At 46.5% G+C, this 15,477-nt stretch overlaps 1 protein-coding gene across 1 annotated transcript; it reads left to right on the top strand.

Moving 5' to 3' along the window:
* Nucleotides 1-3,866: 3,866 nt before the first annotated feature.
* Nucleotides 3,867-14,111, top strand: C5H10orf143 (chromosome 5 C10orf143 homolog). The gene is made up of 4 exons (XM_030486405.1): nt 3,867-4,026; nt 9,562-9,702; nt 9,822-9,887; nt 11,505-14,111. Exons 1-4 carry the CDS (start codon nt 3,940-3,942, stop codon nt 11,532-11,534), a joined length of 324 nt encoding a protein of 107 aa, XP_030342265.1. The 5' UTR covers nt 3,867-3,939; the 3' UTR covers nt 11,535-14,111.
* The last annotated feature ends 1,366 nt before the right edge of the window (nt 14,112-15,477 follow it).

Genomic DNA, 15,477 nt, shown 5'->3' with positions numbered 1-15,477 from the left:
TCCTTTGCTACAAAAGACTTTTATTATGCACTAATTTGGTGCCTTATTTCTACAAAGTGATGAAGAATTGCAGGGGTTTGATGATTCTTGCAAAAACAGCTTGTTGGGCATCTGAATCAGAGATTCACTAGACTGTACAAATGAAGATTGATTCCTCTGGTTGAAGGAAATGGCTGCATTCAAAGTCAAATTAGAACTTATATTAAAACAGATTTCTTTTATTCACAAAATTATTTTTGAGCATTTTTTTCCCTAGAGGCCTTGACTGTTACCGCTGATGATACGATTAACATGGAAGTTCTCTCCCTCCTTACCAAATCATTGTAAATCAAGGCAGAATTCTTTGCCATGTAGCAAGACGTATCCAAAGGTGACAAACTCCTGTCACTGAAGCCAGATGAGATTCCATACATGTGTCTTGCCACACATTCACAGCATCCTTGTTTGTTCATAGGAGTCTTTATTGTCCCATTTTATTCTAGAGGGCTTGAGGGTTTGGAATCATAGAATCACAGAATCCCAGACTGGTTTGTGTTGGAAGGGAGCTTAAAGCTCATCCAGTTCCAAGCCCCTGCCACGAGCAGGGACACCTTCCACTAGAGCAGGTTGCTCCAAGCCCCTGTGTCCAACCTGGCCTTGAACACTGCCAGGGATGGGGCAGCCACAGCTTCTCTGGGCACCCTGTGCCAGCGCCTCAGCACCTTTGTAATAAATAATTTCTTCATGATGATAATATGTGATAAGGTTGTAAAGGATGAAAATGACAGATTCAGAAGACGAGAATAGAAAACTCACAGTAATGAGAGAGCAAGAGCCAAGAAGAGGGCACTGACATGGGTAAGAACACACAGCAGAGCTCTGGAAACACCCTGTGCAATAAGCAAAACGGTGGCCTAACATTGTATTGTGGATGTGCATCCTTTCGGATGCAAGACACGAGATGAAACAAAAAACACTTTGGTCTGAAGAGTGTATAGGTTTGGGAGGTGAAGAGATGGTGTGGTATGAACATAGCCAAACAAAGAGCAAATATTGCACAACAAGACAGGAATTCACTTTAAGTCATGTCGGGTCTTAGCGTGATAGCAGTAGGAAAAGGCTGTGACAGGTCACTAGTTTTCTTGATTAAATGTCAGTAAGAGTTGTATACACAGACTAAAACAAAACGAGGGGGAATATAACAGGGAATCAAATACAGCCAACATGGAAATACTGACATTTTCCTCTAGGAAGACGGTCAAATTAAGGTCCCAGTTGAAGACCTGAAGGTATCAGTCAGCTTTGGACCAAGCAGGTAAAAAAGAGCAAACATTTCTGTAACCACAGAGTTCCCAGAGTCTTTCTCCAGCAGCACGCAACAAGGTGTGTGAGGAAACAGGTTGAAAGGTGTGACAGGTTTGTGACCACTAAATCTATTTACTGAGAGTAAACATGAGCATCTCAAGGGGTCCCTTCCAACCCAAATTCTCTTCTGGAGAAGAGAAGGCTCAGGGGGGACCTGATCGCTCTCTGCAACTGCCTGACAGGAGGATGGAGCCAGGAGGGGGCTGGTCTCTGCTCCCAAGGAACAAGGGATGGGACAAGAGGAAACGGCCTCAAGCTGCCCCAGGGCAGGTTTAGATGGAGATGAGGAACAATTCCTTCCCCAGAGGGTGCTCAGGCATTGGAACAGGCTGCCCAGGGCAGGGCTGGAGTCACCGTCCCTGCAAGTGCTCACACCCCGTGTAGCCGAGGCCTCAGTGCCATGGGTTAGTGGTGGCCTTGGCACTGCTGGGGAATGGTTGGACTGGATGAGCTGAAAGGTCTTTTCCAACCTGGTTGATTCTGTGAAATGATTCCAGGAAATCATGCTCCAATTACCTTACCTGGTACTACATGAAATGATGGAGTTAACAGCAGAGAAAGCACAGAGAAACGTTTAGCAAATGAGCTTAATGGAGGAAAGGGAAATACTTGAGAAAATGGAGAGAATGAGACTTGTGAGACTTCAGTTTCTCAGCAGACGAACACCAAATCCAAGAATGGGAATTTGGGATGGTATAAAGTAATTCTCTGCAGAAAAATAACAAACTACTCCAGATTAAAGTCAGAAAAGCCCCAAGAGGCAAAGGACTATGAATTTAGCACGTGGATGGCAACAAGCCACCCCTGTCCAGAGAAAGTCTCCATGGCTTTCCTGGAGGGGTTTTTGGTCAGGTCTCGCCCTGCAGAAGCCAAGGTGCATCCCTAACTGAAAACTTCATTCTCTTCACAAGATGTCTTGAAAAGGTTTGTAAATTGTGTATCGTCTCCCTTTGGCACTGAACTCTTAAAATCTGGTGACCATTTTGTGGTTTTCCTTCAGGTCTTCGCAGTGGAAGGAATTAATCACATCCCCAAATCACCCTTTTGGATCTGCTCAACTGTTCTTCGCAGTTCTAAAGTGATCTTTCATAGTCTTCATCATCCTCTTTACAAAGTGAAGCTTTTTCTCATTCCAGGTTGATCCATGGCTGGAGGGAACTGATGCTCTGTTCACACAGGTACCACTTACCTCCACAGTTCACACAGCAGATGAGACTTTTGCCGCTTGCAAAGCTGGCACCTGCAGAAGAGGATCCCCTGCCATCTGCTGACACATTGAGATGGATGGGTCACAAAAAAATGTGCTTTTTATAGTGTATCCTGTTGTTCTAAGCATGTGAATATGAAGGGGAAGCCAGTCCACAGTGCTAGCTGTACTGGCAAGGCACGTAACTGGGCTCTGGGGGTGGAATTGGAAGGTGGCTTTGAAATAATGAAATAAATCTGATTTTATGTGAATGGATTTGGGTTTTGTTCAACCTCTGAAATGACTTATGCTTCAGATGTTCTGCAAACTGGATTACCCAGATTTGGGGTTGTTTCTCTATCAGGCATGTCAAATGCTAAATTAAAAGAAGAATCTGTGCGGCCTCAGGCTCAAAGGCTGTGACAGAGCATATACAGTAAGTACAACTGGATCCCTAGTGAAGAATAAGCTCTAGATAGAATGAATGCCAGGGATAGCTTGGCAATACATGTTCTTTCCTGCAAAATAGCTTGATGTAGCAGAGCAGCAAAGAGAAGCAGAATATTCCACCCTCTTGACAGAGGATATCATCCCGTGCTGGCCGCAAGACCCGGCAAAAGTACAGCGAAGGACTCTAATTTTTTATCTGGGTCCTCAAACACAAGAGGGATGTGAAGCTGCTGGAGCGAGTACAGAGAAGGCCACGGAGCTGCTGCGAGGGCTGGAGCAGCTCTGCTCTGGAGCCAGGCTGAGAGAGCTGGGCTGGGGCAGCCTGGAGAAGAGAAGGTTCCTGAAGGGGAGACCTTAGAGCAGCTCCAGTGCCTAAAGGGGCTCCAGGAAACCTGGAGAGGGGCTTTGGGCAAGGGCCTGTAGGGACAGGACAAGGGGAATGGCTTTAACCTGCCAGAGGGGAGATTGAGATGAGCTCTGAGGCAGAAGCTCTTCCCTGTGAGGGTGCTGAGGCGCTGGCACAGGGTGCCCAGAGAAGCTGTGGCTGCCCCATCCCTGGCAGTGTTCAAGGTCAGGTTGGACAGAGGGGCTTGGAGCAACCTGCTCTAGTGGTCTCATCTCAGTCTCCTCTCATCTTTCATTACCGATTTAAGGAACGCTCAGTTAATAAACCGCGAATACACAGAACTGTTCGCGCTGAACCACCACCACCACCGCTCCCGGTGATCTCAGCTCGTCCCTCCCCTCCGCTGGGGCTCCGCTCCGAGTCTAACAGAGGAACCCGGTGGCGGCTCCTCGCTACCCAGTGAACGCGGAGCGGCCACCGTACGGCCCCATGTCACCGGCTCGGGCTGGCCCAGGCCCGGCCTCGCTCCGCCCCGCTGGGGCGGCACTGCCCGGGGCGGCGGCGGCGGGGCTGCGGAGCGGCGGAGCCCGCTGTCCCCTTCCGCCCCGCCGACATGGCCGCGCTGCCGCTGCCCGCCCGGGGGGACCGGCGGATCGGGGCGCTGCGCACACACGACCCGGACCCGGGGGAGCCGGAGCGAGTGAGTTCCGACCGTGTGGGGAGCGGGAGGAGGGCGGCGGGAGCCGGCGGCGGGGCCTCCCTCCGGGCACTGGCGGTCGGAAGCGCCGGGCCGGGCCCGCGGAGCGCGCTGTAAACTCGGCGGCGGGAGCGGCTTCTCCAGCCTGGCTTGACCGCGGCGGCTCCCGGCGCGCTCCGTGCGCCGCCGGACCGGGCCCGCCGGCTCCCGCGGTCAGCGCCCGCCCGGCGGAGAGGCCGCTGGCCCTGAAGCGGTTCTGTCGGCGGCCGGTGCCCTCTGGCGGCGGCGCCGCGGCGGCGGTGGCGCAGCAGGGCCGGGGAGCGGAGGGGAGGGTGGCGGCGGCGCTTGTCCTCCACAGCCGCTGTTAACGAGGCTGCCCGCGGGCTGCGTCCCCGGCGGGACTGGTGCCACTGTGGGAGTTGGAGCTGTGTGAGTGCATCGGGCTGTGATCAGCATGGAGACCGGGAATGTGCGCCGTGTGCTCTGGGAGTCTTAAGAGGAATTTCACTAAGCGAATTTATCGTTGTTGTTATTATTATTTATTGGCTGAAACGCTTTTGTACCTGGGGGCACCATTAACGCTATTTCATAGAATCCCAGACTGGTTTGTGTGGAAGTAACCTTAAGACTCATCCAGTTCCAACCCCTGCCACGGGCAGGGACACCTTCCACTAGAGCAGGTTGCTCCAAGCCCCTGTGTCCAACCTGACCTTGAACACTGCCAGGGATGGGGCAGCCACAGCTTCTCTGGGCACCCTGTGCCAGCGCCTCAGCACCCTCACAGGGAAGAGCTTCTGCCTCAGAGCTCATCTCAGTCTCCCCTCTGGCAGGTTAAAGCCATTCCCCTTGGCCTGTCCCTCCAGGCCCTTGTCCAAAGCCCCTCTCCAGGTTTCCTGGAGCCCCTTTAGGCCCTGGAGCTGCTCTAAGGTCTCCCCTTCAGGAGCCTTCTCTTCTCCAGGCTGCCCCAGCCCAGCTCTCTCAGCCTGGCTCCAGAGCAGAGCTGCTCCAGCCCTCGCAGCAGCTCCGGGGCCTCCTCTGGCCTCGCTCCAGCAGCTCCACGTCCCTCTTGTGCTGTTGCCCCAGAGCTGGATCAGAACTGCAGGGGGGGTCTCCCCAGAGCACAGCAGAGGGGGAGAATCCCCTCCTTTGACCTGCTGCTCATGCTCTGGAGGTGCAGCCCAGCACACGGGGGGGTTCTGGGCTGCAGACTCACACTTTCCTGCTGTCCTGGCCCTAGGAGATGCTTCACAGAAACAATGTTCGCAGCATTCATACATTGAGCTTCTGAAATAATTTTTCTATTTCAGCTGAGTTCATGTGTGTGTATTTCTCCAGTGAGATTCGTTCCAACAAGGTGTTTCTCCTCCGCCACCTTGTAAGCATCTTCTGTCCTAGTAAGCGCCAAGCTGTTAACTTTGAGAAGTTATCACGAGTTCCAAGAAAACCTTATCCTGGTGTGCACACTCCTCAGCTATTACTTGAGAATCCATGTTTATATGTGACATGAGCAAAAACTTGCGCAGTTTGGGGCTGACCTCTCCCCAGAGAAACTCCTTTTGCAGAAAAGAGGAGAAACATCTGCTCAGTGAACTTTGACTGTGACTGACAGGGTCATGTAGGAAGGAGAGAATTTCTCTTTTTCCCTGTTTTTGAGGTTGGAGAGACGATAACTTTCTTCCAGTTCATGAATTGCAGTTTTACTCCTATAAAAGGCACTAACAAGCCAGTTGTCTAGAGACCAGATGACATTCTTCTGGAACTTCTATGACAGAGACTGAATTGCTGTTGCTACCTCTGTAGACAGCGGAATACATATGTCAAGCTCTGTAAGGTAGCTTTAAAAGAGAACATTAATGAGAGTACATTTACTGTCTAGAGTAGGCTGGACAAGACATTAGAGGTTGTTTTTTCCTATATGGCAGTTGTTACGGTCTGGATTACAACTGAGTCACCACAGCTTAATGCATTTACGTGCACAGTTGAGCTGCTGCAGTCACTGGCTCGATCACAGACATGAGCTGAAACACCTACACTTAACCCTTCTGTCTCCACCTTGTAGTAGCTGCTCGCTGTGATGTGGGGATTTCTTAGCTAAATAACTATTTCTGGGTTTAGCCAGCAGCTTGAGCCCGAGCACAATGCAGACAAGGTGCTGTACTTTGTATCTCATACAGCTGTCACAGAATCCTGCACATTTTAGGTCTAATACTAGAACATCTGCCCCATTTGGTTTGAAGTTGCTGATACTAGGGCTTGCAGTCCTTACAAACGCTGTAGCCAGGCTTTGCAGAGAGGGGAAGCTCAGAACTCTGCTGAAGGAAGCAAGCAGGGCCAGGCTGAGCCCTGGGTTTGGGGAGACAACGACATCTTAATCCCCCTTTTATTTGATGCCACTATCATGCAATGAATGGCCTGTGCTAGTGGCTATTGTAGCTGGGGAAGATTCCCCACGGGTTTTTCTGCTCTCCCTCAGCTCCTGCTGCACGTTGTAGATCTGTACATATGGTTTCCTTTTGTACCTTGATGTAGTTATTTGCGTGTATTTCTGAATCTTGCTTTAGGATAGAGCTCATTGATGTCCTACTGCTTTTAAGGCGTTTGGATTTAGAGGCTGGTAAATAACAAATAATAACTGTCAAGGCTAGAGCTATTTGTGTGGCATGTTCTGGTTTGGATTTGACTGGAAGCAAAGCTTCCCAGAACAGGGAGCTGCATGCACCTCACATTCCATCTGCACCTCTTTCACAGGGAGCTGGACCCTACAACAGGGACCATCTACACATGGCCATTGTTGGCCTTTCCATAAAGGTATCCAGTAGAGCTAAACCAGGTAAAGCTGTGCTGCATGGAGACCTGCTTTGTGCCTACAGGGCAGCTGCTTATGGAACACAAGCCAGCAGCGAGCCTGGCTTCTAAAAATGTGCTAAACAAACCAGAAACTGCTTGTGATAAACATATTAAATCTATAGGAGATCTTTCAAATCTTACAGCTAAATTAAAGAAAGCAAGTGATAATCTTTCTTAAAAGTATTTCCCATTGCATTTAGGTCAGTTATTTCAACATAGAAAGTTTTTGCAGCAGTTTAGTTTCCCTTTTTATGAAAAGCAGCATCTTTGAGGCCTTTATCCTTTTGGCATCAGTGAAAATACATGCGTTTTCCGAGGACTTCCCAGCTGGAAAAGAAAGTTACAGAATATCTTCTCTGCAGAAGGACCTGTTTTCTACCTGTTCTAGGACAGTATGTAATTTGCTGTTACTTGTCTTAAACTGCATTTCCAAGCTGGATGTAGCACAACCATTTGTGCATGGGAGAAGGCTCCTTAAGGGGAGGCCTTAGAGCAGTTCCCAGTGCCCAAAGGGGCTACAAGAAACCTGGAGAGGGGCTTTGAACAAGGGCCTGTAGGGACAGGCCAAGGGGAATGGCTTTAACCTGCCAGAGGGGAGATTGAGATGAGCTCTGAGGCAGAAGCTCTTCCCTGTAAGAACACACAGGGAAGAAGTGGCACAGGGTGCCCAGAGAAGCTGTGTGTGCCCCATCCCTGGCCGTGTTCAATGTATTGATTGTTTCTCTCCTAAAAGAGAGAATTCTAGGGAGTGAAGTCTTCCCTGAAGCCATCTTCCTGATAGAAACACCCACCCATTGTCTCAGCATTGGCATGGTAAGTTTGTCAGCCACCTATTCTGTATGCTGATTCCCTGTCACTTATGCCAAGTGTCTTAACCCCCCCAAAAACAATACCTTGAATTCATTTTTAATAAACCGAATTTCTTCTGATGTATGGCAGTAAGTCACTTCTTTCCCTTTTCTCCTTCATCTCACACATCTTCCTAGTTACGCTGCTGTACTTCTCTGCTGTACCTTTCAATAAAGGACGAGTTCTTCAGCAAGAAAGGGAAGAGAATGTTTTCCCAGTGGAAGCTGCTCTGTCTTTAGAGGACCTTCTCAGACTTTTTGTTGTTGTATTATTCACTTTCTTACTACAATACATATTTCACTTTTTGATTTATTTCCCATCCAAACACTCGATAGTGTTCTCGTTTCAACTGTTTTCCGCTGAGGTTCCTGTTGTATTGATCCACGTTAGTTTTGCATAACATATTCAAATTTGAAATGTAGTTGCCGTGCTTCAATAGTCTGTTAGTTCTGTGGCAACACATCTTCTGTCTGTGAAATCAGATGCTAGTGAAAGAGAGGGAATATTGTTATTCCTTAAACAAAGTTTGTTCAGAAAGGCACAGAAAAGTATTTCAAAAGCAGATGTATCTCTGGAGTTCAGAGATGGACCCTGAAATGTCTGTGTCAGTGTTGAAATCTCCTGTTAATTTGCTGTTAGAATTTCAGGGAGCCCCTGGGATTTAGGTAGTCCCCTCCTTGCATGGGATAGCAGTCACGGGCCAAGGATATTCTTAGCATTTCCAGTTGGTGTCTTCCACAGACTTCGTAGAATCCCAGCCTGGTTTGTGTTGGAAGGGACTTTAGAGCTCATCCAGTTCCAACCCCTGCCACGGGCAGGGACACCTTCCACTAGAGCAGGTTGCTCCAAGCCCCTGTGTCCAACCTGGCCTTGAACACTGCCAGGGATGGGGCAGCCACAGCTTCTCTGGGCACCCTGTGCCAGCGCCTCAGCACCCTCACAGGGAAGAGCTTCTGCCTCAGAGTTCATCTCTATCTGCCCTCTGACAGGTTAAAGCCATTCCCGTTGCATCTTAACCTTATCGGTTTCTAACCTGGTTCTCACAGAGCAGTAAAGCAGCATTTCTGGGGACCTCTGAGCTGGTGTTGAGTCAGCCCTTTCTCCAGAGGAGGATGCTTTTGGTTCGTGGGACATCCAACTGTCATTCAGTACTAGGTAACAGCTCAGCTTAGAGCTTCAAGAGCGTGAAGGGATGCCCCATCTCTGGCAGTGTTCAAGGCCAGGTTGGACGCAGGGGCTTGGAGCAACCTGCTCTAGTGGAAGGTGTCCCTGCCCGTGGCAGGGGTTGGAACTGGATGAGCTTTAAGGTCCCTTCCAAGCCAAACCAGTCTGCGATTCTATGAGAATTGATTTTATAGCAATGGAAATCTGTAAAAAGGTGACAGTATTCAGATAAAGATACAAAAATCATTACAGAATGTGTCTTCATAACTGTCTGACTTGGCTCCAGGGTTTTCCTTCCGTTTCCTTGGTTTAAGTAGTCATTTCACACAACTTCCCTTGCTCCTCTCCTTTGATAAACGCCATCCCACATTACACACTAATGCTACACGATGTTCTTTTCCCAGTGCCGTTTTATCCCCAGTTTCTAAATCTGAGATACGGAGGTGTTTAGTGAGACCTGCTCAGCCAGCATGAGATGTGGTGTTAAATGCGAGATGCAGGGTTCTGGCCTAGTGTCTGGTGGTCTGTTAATAACTTAGGGTTCTACCGAGTAAATGCAAGAGCCTCATTGGTCATAAACAATAAATGATAATGATGATAACAGTAATAAATAATCCCAAAAACTTGGGTTCAGTGGCCTATTCCTTGTAACGTCCATATTACTTTTGACTCTTTCAGAAGCGAGCATGCAAGCGGCTAGAAACCATCCCCAGTGAGGCTGAGGCTCGTCTGCTTGGTTGTGCCATGGAGCTGGATTCCAAACAGAAAATCTCCTCTGACTGTGGTCCTTGGGCTACAAAGGCAAAGCAGAATTCAATGGTATGCTTACACCATCCACAACATCTTATTTTTGTAGAAGAACACATTTAAAATACATTCTATAATACAATTGCAAATAATTGCCCTCTTTTTGTTATGTATATGTCTTTGTTCACGAGGTTTTTGAAAACCATGGAAGCAGAGGTACTGCCCAGCCTTGCCCAAGATGTATTGCTGGAGAATCTGTAAGTATATTAACCTTCTTTCTGTGACATAAAAGATAGACTTGTTCTTAAGTATTAGAGCCATAAAACACAAAGTTAATAAAACCCACAATTACATTGCTCAGGAATAAAGCATGTAAATAAAAGAAGGCAGATTGATTTAGCACTTCAGAGCTACACCAGCAGAGCACAGACTAATATGTTTCCAGCAGCAGTTGGAAAATATGGAGAGTGTGAAGACATATTTCAGATTCACTCTAAAAAGCAGAGTTTAGGAAGTAACTGAAGCAAACACTAACATCCAACTTCCTCTCCCCCCTTTTATATCTTCCTTGAGTTACTGGATCATAATAAAGTAGTCAGCAATCCCATTCTATCTCCTGGGTTGTTTTTTTTTTCCCTCTAATTAGATATTTCCTTTCCAACAAGTAGACACAGCCTAAAAATATTACACTGCAGACATACCAGAGCTGGTTCTAAATGAGGGAGCAAAAGAACCAGTTGCAATCAGAGCTTGGCACAGCCTGACTTTCTGAGGAACAGCACATGGATTCGGGCAGCTGCACAATGCTGGCTCCTCAGCTCCTGCACACAGGCTCCTATTGGCACCCACAGAAAGCTCTTCAAAACCTGTATTGGTTATTTGATTTCTCTAGGCTGTTGTTGCAATTATAGAATCGTAGAATAGTTTGGGTTGGAAAGGACCTTAAGATCATCCAGTTCCAACCCCTGCCACGGGCAGGGACACCTTCCACTAGAGCAGGTTGCTCCAAGCCCCTGTGTCCAACCTGGCCTTGAACCCTGCCAGGGATGGGGCAGCCACAGCTTCTCTGGGCACCCTGTGCCAGCGCCTCAGCACCCTCACAGGGAAGAGCTGCTTCTTTATATCTAACCTGAACTTTCCATTTCAGTTTGAACCCATCACCCCTTGGCACTCTGCACTGTGCTGTAATACTGCAGCAGCAGCACTAGAACCTCCCACTGACAGATGACTGAGCTTAACCACTCTTTTCAGCCCTGGATAGTAGGTCAAAACCCTCAAGGGATAATGGCTGGTAAGAGTGAACAAGGGGCCTAGAAGAAAGCTGGAGAGGGGCTTTGGACAAGGACCTGTAGGGACAGGACAAGGGGAATGGCTTTAACCTGCCCGAGGGGAGATTGAGATGAGCTCTGAGGCAGAAGCTCTTCCCTGTGAGGGTGCTGAGGCGCTGGCACAGGGTGCCCAGAGAAGCTGTGGCTGCCTAAATAATAAAACCCCAAAAAGAAAAGAACATTATGGGATTAAAACCTAAACTGGCACATTAGGAGATCAGTTTTGTTGTATTACAGAACTACAGCAACAACATTAGAGTTTGTAAAATTCTTCTGTATCGGTGACCACTGCATTGGGGAAAATTCTGACTGAGCACAAATATCTTCATTCCAAGTAACACCATTCCTGTGGCTCCTTACACAGATTACACTACACAGGCCCTTTATTATCCAGGCTTTTTAGTTATCCACTGGTCCTTCAGGGGCAAAAAGAGAACATTTGTGATGTTTTTTGTAGAAGTGTCAGTTCCTTCATACACTGGGGAGGAAGAGACTTCAGGTTTATGATGAGATAACTTTTACTGACATGAAACTTTGTCATTTCAGGGACACTTCAATCATATCCTGGGCTTCTAGAAATGGAAAGACAGAAGATCAGCAGTGCTGCTTTTTAGTCTGAGTTCTGAAGCTAGACCTGGGAACCTGTGCAGCTGGATATCTGTATCCTCACTCACAGCATGGACTTGTGTGGACACGTGTGTGGCATTCAGCATACAGCACTCCACTGTATGTGTTTCTCTTTCAGTGCACAGTTATGGATATCATTGTTTTTACACTTGAAAGAATGCTTCTGCTTTTAAGGTAGTTACTACATGTTTTAAAAAAGAAATTAAGGTTGATTTAAAGTTTTAGATTAGTTGGGTTGATCTGGCCTTTGGAGCAGTTTCCACCTGGGACAAGGGTCACAATCCAAGAGATTTTCCTGTCTCTTTTGGGCACTCTCTCTGATAATCTTGGAAAACAGTCCTTGCATTTACATGCATACAGGGCTTGCAGTTTTAGCTCAGCCCTGTATGTGCAGGCAGAAATGTCTTCATCTTTAGATGGCTGTTCTGCTTTGCAGCTGTGAAAGCCAGTAAAAATCCTATTGCAACTTAAGTTTAGATCAAAAATACACATCCAGTTCAGGTATCTTACACACTGTAGTTGTAGCTTGTTTATAACAAACAGAGTTTGTGTATGTGGCACGTATCTAACAGGAAAAGGAGTATTATTTGGACTACCTCCTATAGGATGAGTGGTAGATGAGCTATGTGGAGTCCTCACAAAGCTGTTAATATACAATCTGACACTCCTCAACTCTGTCTTTCCAGTTACAGTGAACAGATCTGTTTAGAAAGTCTTGAACTTGTCATCCAACATACTTGTATTGGCTTGTCACGGATAATTTCATCTGTGTTTTACCAGTGTACAGGACTTCATAATGTTATATAGGATCAGATTTTTAGACTCAAAGGATAGCCAAGCTGTGCTGTTTAGGTGACATTTCAGTGGCTGCTCTGGTTTAGGTAGAAGGGTCATAGAATCTCAGACTGGTTTGAGTTGGAAGGGACCTTAAAGGTCATCCAGCTCAGAAGAGATTCCAAAAAGGGGTGTTGAAACAGCTTGGCTCAGTGGAAGATTCACTGCCCTCATTTCAGCCTGTCTCAATTACCACTTTCACATACTTGTCAATAAAACACATTAGAGAGAAAAGGAATAGAACACACTTGGCAGTTACCATCTCTGCTGCATCATAACATGATCTGTAGGGAAAAAGAGTATTAAAACCCCAGGTTTTGACACGGAAATGTGACACTTTTCTTCCTTAGCAGAGATTTCTGTAAAACCCCTTCTGTATCTTTTTATTCCTTCAGAGCTGAGAAGTGTTTTAATTTTTGCATCCCAAACATTTCAGTGTCCAGGATGATCTTCCCTGGTTATTTAATTGCAAAAGCACTGGCCTGGGTCAAGTGGGAACATTAAGCTCAGTAGCTCAAGTTTTGGGCAGGCCCAGGGAAGAGTCCAAGAAAGAGGGCAAGCATTGAATGCAAAGACTTGGTACAAATACAAAGCCAGTATTTTATATCAGGTTGTGTTGTGGGCATCCTTTCTTGCTTCATAGCTAATCCTCAAACATCAAATATCTCAGGAATGATGGAAACATCAGTATTTTCCAACAGTATTTTTGTTCTTTGCTATGATTTGTTGATATAAAGTATGTTGGCTGTCAGGAGAGTGTTAAACTTGCCAATGCTTAACAAATAGAGCAATGCCACCTTCAGCAGTTAAGCAGCAGTTCCTGTATGACTAGAGTTCAAGTGGGTGGTTATATTCACACTTAATTTGCACTGTGCAAGGATGCTCTTCCTGGCATCTGTCTGAAATAGCAGCTCCCTCCTTTCTCTTTCTCTTGAGTTGGCTGATGCCATCAAAAAACCCCAGAAGAACCTTTGAGAGCTGCAACTGAGGCAGGAGGGTAAATGTGGCGTATGTTTTTATTAGTGTTCTACGTTCCTCCCTGTTGCAGGAGGAATGTCAAGTCCTAAGGAAAACTTGGAAGCCCAAACAAAAACTTGAACAGATTTGTAGTTAGATTTCTGGGAATGCCACTGCTGCTAAGTGAAGTATTCAGGGTAGGTGAACATTTCAGTTAGAGTCTGTGTGAAGTACCCACAAGTGCAGTAGCTGCTCTTGTTCCTAAAGTATGAACTGGCCTATCCAGCAGACTGGGAAGATGTTTGGCTGTTTAAAAGTACTGGGTTTATCCTGATTTGTTTCCCAAATGAGAGTTCATATATATCTGGATGAACTTTGAAGTGAATCTTTCAGCTAGGATGGGATTCCTTACTCTACGCTCTCCGCTGGGGTGAGGAATGCAGCCATAAACCAGCCAGTACAGAAACAAGGTGTAGTTTAATGGTTAAATACACTTCAGGCTTATGGTGGTAGTGGTATGTTTTGCAATAGACATACTGTGTTGTAATTAGCTTCAGGACATGTCAGTCAATCATGAGCAACAGATACAGGTGAACGCCCTGGGGACAGGGGAAGAGTTTCTTTAAAGTAGATTTGTGTCAAATCTGCACTAGAACCACAAAGTTATTTTTGTAAGACTTTTCTTTACCTTGTATCTATGGAATTATGTTTTATTGATAAAGATAAGACACTTTATATTTCCTAATACTGTGATTTGTACACAAAATGACCTGAGTGATTTTTATTTACGTGTATATAGTAAAATAGCCATATGGTCTGGTTTTAATTCAGGTTAATATGATATATTCTTCTATTTTTAAACTTTGTATTTTGTAAATTGTTACTTACAAAAGCAGAAGCATTAAACACCACTTTGGCTATAGTGTGGAAGTGGCTGGTTTTGTTATTCCATTCAGGATTGGATTGCAGACACTGAGGTAAGTAAATCATGGAATCGTAGACTGGTTTGGGTTGGCAGAGACCTTAAAGCTCATCCAGTTCCAACCCCCTGCCTGTAGGGACAGGACAAGGGGAATGGCTTTAACCTGCCAGAGGGGAGATTGAGATGAGCTCTGAGGCAGAAGCTCTTCCCTGTGAGGGTGCTGAGGTGCTGGCACAGGGTGCCCAGAGAAGCTGTGGCTGCCCCATCCCTGGCAGTGTTCAAGGCCAGGTTGGACACAGGGGCTTGGAGCAACCTGCTCTAGTGGAAGATGTCCCTGCCCGTGGCAGGGGTTAGAACTGCATAAGCCTCAAGGTCCCTTTCAACCCAAACCACTCTGGGATTCTATGATTCAAAACACCCATTTGCTGTTCCACAGCAATACCTATGTTGAGATCTCGAGATCGCATCACCCAGGTTTGAAGTTCTCGTGCTTTGTTCTTGCTGGAACATCCCCCCTGTGCTGCTGAATCCGAGTTTTCCAACAGCTCTCAGAGAGCTCAACACCAGCCTCTGTGGTGCTGGGCAGCCCCTGGGACACCAGCCCTGCCAACATCACCATGCACATGTTCAGTACATGGTGGCTCTTACTTAGCACTAGGCATTTACTGCATTGGCTTCTGAAGTCCTCACTCTTTAATGCCATTTGCTGTGTAGAATGAGGTGTGGTGATATTTGTGTATGATTACAGTGTTGTTACAGAAACAATATAGAAATCACGGCGTGATATTTGCTTGCAACACAGGGTGTCATTCATGAGTTATACATAAATGGCAGCTTTACATATTTAAAAGGAACATGGACTGCTTCATATCTGAAGTATGTTTCCCAGGAGATAACACCACCATTTGATCTATTTTTGATTAAAATGTAAAAATTAAAAATTAAATCAAATGGTAGTGCAATTCCTTTGGGAAAACATACTTCAGTTATGAAGTATTCCCCATAGTAACCTTGAGAATCTTACAGCTGTATTGTCTCATCTGTAGGTGGTCTTTTTATGTCTCACATAATTAAAATGAATTGCTGTTAGAGAACCCATACTACTGCATACAGATTTATGAACCTTGAGGCACCTCCATTCTCAGACAAACAGCAATATCAAAAGCCAACTGTGTGGAT

Source organism: Strigops habroptila, chromosome 5 (genome assembly GCF_004027225.2).
Source record: "Strigops habroptila isolate Jane chromosome 5, bStrHab1.2.pri, whole genome shotgun sequence".
In the NCBI taxonomy this organism is placed as follows: domain Eukaryota; kingdom Metazoa; phylum Chordata; class Aves; order Psittaciformes; family Psittacidae; genus Strigops; species Strigops habroptila.
Note: the sequence above shows the minus strand (reverse complement) of the source record. Positions and strands in the feature narration are given on the sequence as shown.

What these genes read in the sequence shown, in the direction of transcription:
- C5H10orf143 (XM_030486405.1), top strand. Translation starts at nt 3,940, where the DNA reads ATGGCCGCGCTGCCGCTGCCCGCCCGGGGGGACCGGCGGATCGGGGCG. An exon ending in ACCCGGGGGAGCCGGAGCGA is followed by an intron (nt 4,027 to 9,561) that starts GTGAGTTCCGAC and finishes TGACTCTTTCAG; the next exon opens with AAGCGAGCATGCAAGCGGCT. An exon ending in AGGCAAAGCAGAATTCAATG is followed by an intron (nt 9,703 to 9,821) that starts GTATGCTTACAC and finishes TTTGTTCACGAG; the next exon opens with GTTTTTGAAAACCATGGAAG.